This window comes from Postia placenta, assembly GCF_002117355.1.
Source record: "Postia placenta MAD-698-R-SB12 unplaced genomic scaffold POSPLAscaffold_22, whole genome shotgun sequence".
NCBI classification, from domain to species: domain Eukaryota; kingdom Fungi; phylum Basidiomycota; class Agaricomycetes; order Polyporales; family Adustoporiaceae; genus Rhodonia; species Rhodonia placenta.
The window spans coordinates 60,101-66,796 of record NW_020169853.1 but is presented as its reverse complement, the minus strand read 5'-3'; the positions used below and the strand labels follow the sequence as shown (position 1 = coordinate 66,796).

Genomic DNA, 6,696 nt, shown 5'->3' with positions numbered 1-6,696 from the left:
ACTATTATGCAGCAGGAACCTAGTCCACGCGTCCGTGAGGACAAACACCGCCCACTGAAGTGCAGGTGTTGAAGAGTTCGTTCCCCGAGGGTTGGCGATGTATAGTAAAGCTATCTACGTATCGTATGTACCGTGAAGTATCGTAGGGGTGCGCACCACCCGACCTGTGGGAAAGGAAAGTGAATATAGGGAGTCCCGAGGGGACGCCGGCAGCTTGGGGAGTTTCGACCTAATGTCGCGACTTGAGGTCAAGCGACTGGAGAAAACTTGAAGGCTGGGGGCGTCCGACTGATTCTCACCGAAGCGATGGCGAGCGAGGCTCAAACCTAAGGCTAGGGACAAGTAAGTTAGTATTGAATAAGTAAGTAAGTACAGGGGCTTACTGACCTAGGGACAAGAGGTCGAAACTGAGGTCCCTAGGGCAGCAGAGGCAGGTTTATATACAGGGGAAGTTTAGGGGAGGCTGTGCGCGCTGGTCCGTGCGCAGCTGGTCCGTGCACAGCATGCCGACGCGGCCCCGGGGGCCGGTGAGTCAGAGCGGCTGTGTCAGCGGAGCCCGAGCTGTGCTGCGCACTGCCGTCCTATCTAATCTAATTGTACAGTAGATATGATGCGTCCGTATCAGGCAAGTAGTACAGAGGTCGCGGGTTCGAGCCCGCGAAAAGGAAAAAATTAAAAAACGGCTAGACGCCGTACCAAGTCGTGACACCGAGCTTCGATCGTCGCTAACTTTCCACAGCCTCCGAGTAGCTTCGACGACGTGTCGAAGCCACCTCGTACCTTCCCTAGCGTTCGTAGCCTTTTTCGAAGGCGTTTCTCGTGTTCACTCGAACCGCGGGACACCTTGCTGCTAACTCCCCTCTCATTAGACTATAAGCCGTCTCTCTAGTCCCTTTAGGTCGCACCCAGGTTAGGGGTTAGGGTTTCGTAGGTCGTATCAGCGTTAAATACTACATTGCGTTCGAGAGTTCCTGTATTCATGTACGTCCAGATACATTGCCATACGACCACTACCTGTGCCGCCACTCCCTATTCGAGCACAACGATTGCAGTGCTGTCTGTGGATCTCGAATGTAATTCTGCCGCACCACCAGCGTACTCGCTCGTTGCGATGAGGCAACACTATGAGATCTACTGCACACCTTGTTCGTGCAATACGGGCTAGGCTTCCATCACAGGTGCGGGACATAGACGAGTTTGGCGTCATAGCAAGTTATCTGAGTCGGAGCGGACATATATCAAGTAGAGGACACATGAGTGCCAGGCCCCGACGCTCGACGTTTCCGGTACTCTTCTCAACGGTAATCAGCTTATGCGCACAGGCAAAGGGCGGTGACGTCAAGCGTGCAACAAGTGCCCCATCTCGATCGCAGGGATTCGCAGCCTCACCAGTGCTTGAGCAGGGTGTTGCTTGTCGTCGGCGATCACAATTTCTCTGCATGCGTTTCGCTCTGGCTCACCGCTTCTGTCGCAGTTACGCACGCGTCTGACACAACGACATGGACATGACTATCAGTTCGAATTCTAGTCCTTTCCCACACCGCTCTGGCAAAAGGGCCTTTTTCAGGCTGCCCGCGATCTCACGCACATTCGCACTCATCAAAGACCGCTTGTGTCTGGCGCCGCCTTCCGTACTGCGCTACCAGTATAATTGGTCTCTGAGAAACGCTATGATGGATATCCTGACTCAAGCCCGGTTTCTCTCGGCCTACGCTGAGGAAGTTCATCGCCCTCGCGGCTCGCCTGCGTGTCGAGTGGAGTAGGCGCGGTATGGAGAGCGAGGTGTCAGGATAGTGTGGTGCGTCTTTGGTTCTACTCTATTATTGTAAAAGGCGCTGAGTTCTGAGCTGTCCCCTTCAAATCTTGTCCATTGTTCGTTTTCCTGTAAGAGCATATCCTCCGGTGCTGTAAGGCTGCTCATCTCGACCTACGCCTTTGAGCGAGCACATAGTTCGACAATAAGTACTCCGTGCTCTTGGAGCATATCCTCCGGTGCTGTAAGGCTGCTCATCTCGACCTACGCCTTTGAGCGAGCACATAGTTCGACAATAAGTACTCCGTGCTCTTGGAGCACGCCTGTCACCTCACATCGAGAGTTTCAATAATACCTGCGGGCCAGTGACAGCACGACTGGTCAGGGTCTCTGAGTGAATGAGGCCCGCACATGCGTAATAAGGCCCACATCACGGTGAAGCATTGTGTGCAACGGCAGACGCCGAGCGCGAGATCACCGCGCGACGAGTCGCCGGATCTTCCGCTTAAATACGATCGCACTCAGGCATATCGCATGTGACGGCACGCGGCCAGTCGTTGTATTGCGGCTGTTCTGATAGCAGGGAACCAATCAGTCAGGTGTACATATTGCAGTCTGCCTCGTGCGACAACCTAACCGCACTTTGATCTGCAGCTTCACCACAGTAAAATGATACAATCTTGCTTTCCGCAATCTTGCTGTCCTCATTTTTGCTTGCGATTGATCATCTGGTGTTTCAGCTTCGTTCTGGTCACAGACGTCTATACATGGTCCTTGGCTTCAAGTGCGTAATTGCCCAAAGAAGGTACAAACGCCCCAGTGGCTCGCTCCTCACGCGCACGCTGCCGTCTCCTTCGTGTGCCGTGCGCATGTACTTTCACAACAAGCTGCCGGCACGCTTATCTGCGGTGTGTCAATCCAAGCTATTCCCGTGCATTGCGTTTACCCCTTCCTTTTTCCCTCCTCCTTGCCACAGCTTGCATTTCGCCAATTCTAAAAAACTCTATGCAGGGCGTGGATTGACCAACTGGCGCGAGTTAATGTCCATCGAATCTCTCGTCCATCTACATTTATATCCGGTCAGTTAGACGCCCTTACATCAGGCCATACACGAGAACGGCATACATCAAACCTTATACGTCAGGCGCTCGCTTGCGGCGTCGAGATATCGATCAGAGCTTGAATGTTGATGAGTTGTGGGCTCCCCAGTTGTGAACCTTGTGATTCATGACTGCTTTGTGACTAATTGGCAGTTTTCATGTCCTCTAAGTGCTCGATCGCATAAGGATATTATATACGCCCTGCACAAAGGAGACTTGAGGGCGTTTATTGCGTGCATAGAGTTTGACCGCAGAACCACCTTCCATGCATTAATCTCTTATGTGGTCCGCAGCCTCGTGCTCTCCATATGGCTTCCCTGTCCCTGGCAGGACAGCATACGTCGTCCCTAGTCCTTCACTCCCTACTCACCCGCCCTAGCAGCTTCATTCGCCCTCGATGGCCCGACGAAAGAGCAGTCGATCCTCCTCGCGACTCAGCGTGGCGCCTACCACTGAGGATGTAGCCTCAGTCAATGAACCAGCCACTGCGTCCGTGAAGGACCAGCGCAGTAAGTCCGATACCCCATATAGTGCTGAAGACAACGGGGAGACCCGCGAGGAAGCTGCGGCTCCCTCATCAGAGCTTGAACACTCTCAGGGAAGTTCGAGTAATGCTCAGGCAGCATCTGACAGCTCTGGTCGTGAGGTAAACTACTGGGTTCCATGACGAAGACTAGTAGTGACTCCCGTTTAGCAGGTTGAAAATGGCCAGCTCCCACCGGTGCAAATGAATGATCCAGATGACGGTCAAGCCTTCACGAAGAGCACGGGGACAAGCGTATGCAGAGAGGTAATATCGTTCGTCGTATACACGATAATCGTTGACGAGGAATTTTTAGATCACCAACGGGCCAGCGCCTGCACAGCAAATTGAGCAACAGACGGAGGGGAATTCATTTGTAAGTGCCATTACACTAGTACCAGATACATGTACTGACACCAGTGTAACCAGATACATGTTGCGACAAGAGCGAAGGATAACGACACGCCCCCCACGCAGCCCCAGGGAGAGTGTCCTGGAACATCGACTTTGGTACGCCTACATGTGATAATAATAGCAACTCTAAATGCTCATTTGCGGACATCAGCGACCTGATACAAATGGGAACCAAGACACGACTACCGGAGACCACGAGGGACGACGCAAAGATCTCGACGACGGTCGTCTACCGTACACGACAGACGAGCAAGGCCGCGTTCAGCCCAATGACTTCAAGGTCATGCTGAACGCGGACGGTGGTCGTGCCTATGCGAAACCAGCGGAGAAAGAGGAGCTGACAGGGTGGGCGAGGTTTGCGGAGGAGGTCTGGACATTTGAAGACAAGCGAATGGAGCGTTGGAAGGACGACATAAACTACCTTCTTCTATATGTACGCCGTCACGTTCCTTTCATTCATTGGCCGCTCTGAGTAGCTTCCCACCTCAGGCGGGCCTCTTCTCGACAGCACTGACAGGCTTTATTGTACCATTCTACGGATTCCAAGCTCAAGCCGTCGATCCAACCGTGCAGGCCCTCGCGCTCATTGCGATGCAGCTGAACGTCATCGCGCTGAGTGTCGGCCATACCAATCTCACGCAGCAGCTCCCATCTCCCATCCTCCCACCGTCTGCAGCACCAGCTGGACGACCACTGTTGACCGGTATACTTTGGACGATCGCTCTTATCCTCAGCTTGGTGTCCGGCGCAATAGCCATCATCGTCAGCCAATGGCTGCATCATCACGTCAATCGTGGTGCGTCGCTCGATCGTCAGAGCGCCCGGCTGTGGTACTTCCGCTATTGTGGATTCAAGACTTGGCATGTCAAATCAATCATCAATGTCCTCCCATTCATGCTGCAAAGCGCCATGGCTCTTTTCTTGGTCGGGCTGATCGAGCAGCTGTGAATCTGGGATAGAACAATTGCTTTGATAGCCACTGTCCTCGTTGGTGCTCTCGTTGGCGCTCTGCTGGTCACTGCACTCATCCCTGTCATTGCTGCGTCCTGTCCATTCAAATCTCCACAGGCCTGGTGGTGGCTCTGCTTTGTCCGACTCCTACATACACCCCTCCTCCTGGTGATGCGATCCATGTCTAAGTTTGTTGGGTGGGTATACTGGAAGACCACTGGAGTTCTTGAGAATATTGCCTACCCAGTTTGGAATGGACTAAATTCAATGTGTGGCACACTGGACGAATGGCATCAGCTATCCAATTGGACAGACTTCGATAATCGCTCTGTACGTCCTTCAAATGGGTGCGAACACTCCGCTCAGCTTGCGATGCTTGCAGATGCAGATGCAATCGTGACCGATGTCTCCTTCCTCGAGAAGGTTGTCAGGCCTTGCATTCAACAGCAGAAACTGGAAGACATTGAGGATACTCTCTCTGCCTACTACGACATCATGGAACATCGTGCCCATCACATTGATCGCTCGCAATCCCCTCCATGGCTCACCTGGGACAGCAGTGAGCAGGACAGCGGGACAATCGAGACATTAGTTCAGATATCCGTCGATGTGCTCTCTCAGATCCCTGAGACGCTGCTTCTGGCTGATGACACGCCAAAAGCTCATGTGAAGCGCTTTGACAACATTCTACGGTGTCTACTGAGAGCGATTCCACGGGCTGAGTCCGCCGTGCATTCACGGCTCATTCGCCTATTACCTACTCCGGAGCTACCCCATGTAGTCCAAGACATGCTTGTAGACATCATCGCGAGCTGTGGTGGACAATATCGACTAGACATCGAGGGTAGGTATCCCATCCCATCCGGAAGTCGTCCACCCAGCACTCACCACGTACTCTGCAGACACCCGGAGACTGCTCACATTCCTACCACACGCCCGCGAGCGGCTCAGCACTGGGCGATTCCTCTGGATCGCATGTTCAGCACTTCGGCACTCGGCACGACTCCCGCCTGACGACTTTGGGCGTGTTCATAGCAATGTTCGTGGCACGCTGGACGTCGTTGTCGAGTACTTCAGCTCGTCTGGCATAGAGGAGGTGACCCAGGCGTACACTTGGGGGAAATTCTCGATCCTCCTCGATGTATGTGTCGAGCTCTCGCAAGTGGATACCGCACAGTCGGCTCGCAATGGCCAACTCTTTACTCGCGAAGTCGTCAATGCGCTGGAACGCTGTGCATCGCGATTCCCCGAAAACGGATATTTGGGAATTTACATCAGAGACGGAATGAAAACAATACGCAGTACTGTTGGCTACTCTGCCGGCTCGTATGTGCCTCATTCTGTTTGCTGTACTCAGCCCTGACGTGATATTCAGAATTCGCAATGAACCTGTCGCTGGGGTAACTGTCAACCCCGCACCGGCGCCGCAAGACGTCGATGAAGCACCGAGGGAGCATCCAGAGGTGGTCGGCGACACTCCGATGCAGTAGGCATCGTAGGTTGGAGGACGCGGGGGTGCACATGATCGCGTTGCTTGGCGACTTGGGTGTCCGCATTAGGCTGAAAGCAGTATGTACACATTCGCGGGCTCACAGTATTATCTTCACTGCTCCTTGAAAGACCTGCATCATGCCGTGTGGTGCTCCAAAATGCTGCGGACTAAAAACATCTGTGTTGTGGTTAGTTCGACAGCGTCAGACATGGACTTGTGTCGGGGCCGACAGGAAGAGCTGTAATGGTGGCCAAAGAGGGAAGATGTGTTGCCACATACGACAGCATTGACCTCGTCCGAATGCTCCCTTACGATATGTTGCTGAACGCCATTGTCCACGAGAGACTACGGTGGAGCGCGTGACGCGGGCACGATGGATGGAAGCAGAGGATCTACAACGCTTTCAGATGGCATATACTATATCAGCCACCGTGAGCCAGAGACGGGCCTAGGAACTACAGCT

General features: G+C 53.4%; 1 protein-coding gene across 1 annotated transcript; it reads left to right on the top strand.

Annotated features, from left to right (window-relative positions):
- Positions 1–3,250: 3,250 nt before the first annotated feature.
- On the top strand, positions 3,251–6,231 carry POSPLADRAFT_1159497 (hypothetical protein; the record flags this gene model as incomplete). Its single annotated transcript, XM_024487429.1, has 10 exons — positions 3,251–3,499; positions 3,551–3,631; positions 3,693–3,752; positions 3,806–3,886; positions 3,942–4,223; positions 4,280–4,586; positions 4,767–5,071; positions 5,108–5,585; positions 5,644–6,067; positions 6,117–6,231. The coding sequence occupies 10 exons, from the start codon at positions 3,251–3,253 to the stop codon at positions 6,229–6,231; spliced, it is 2,382 nt and encodes a 793-aa protein (XP_024333367.1).
- Between the last annotated feature and the right edge of the window lie 465 nt (positions 6,232–6,696).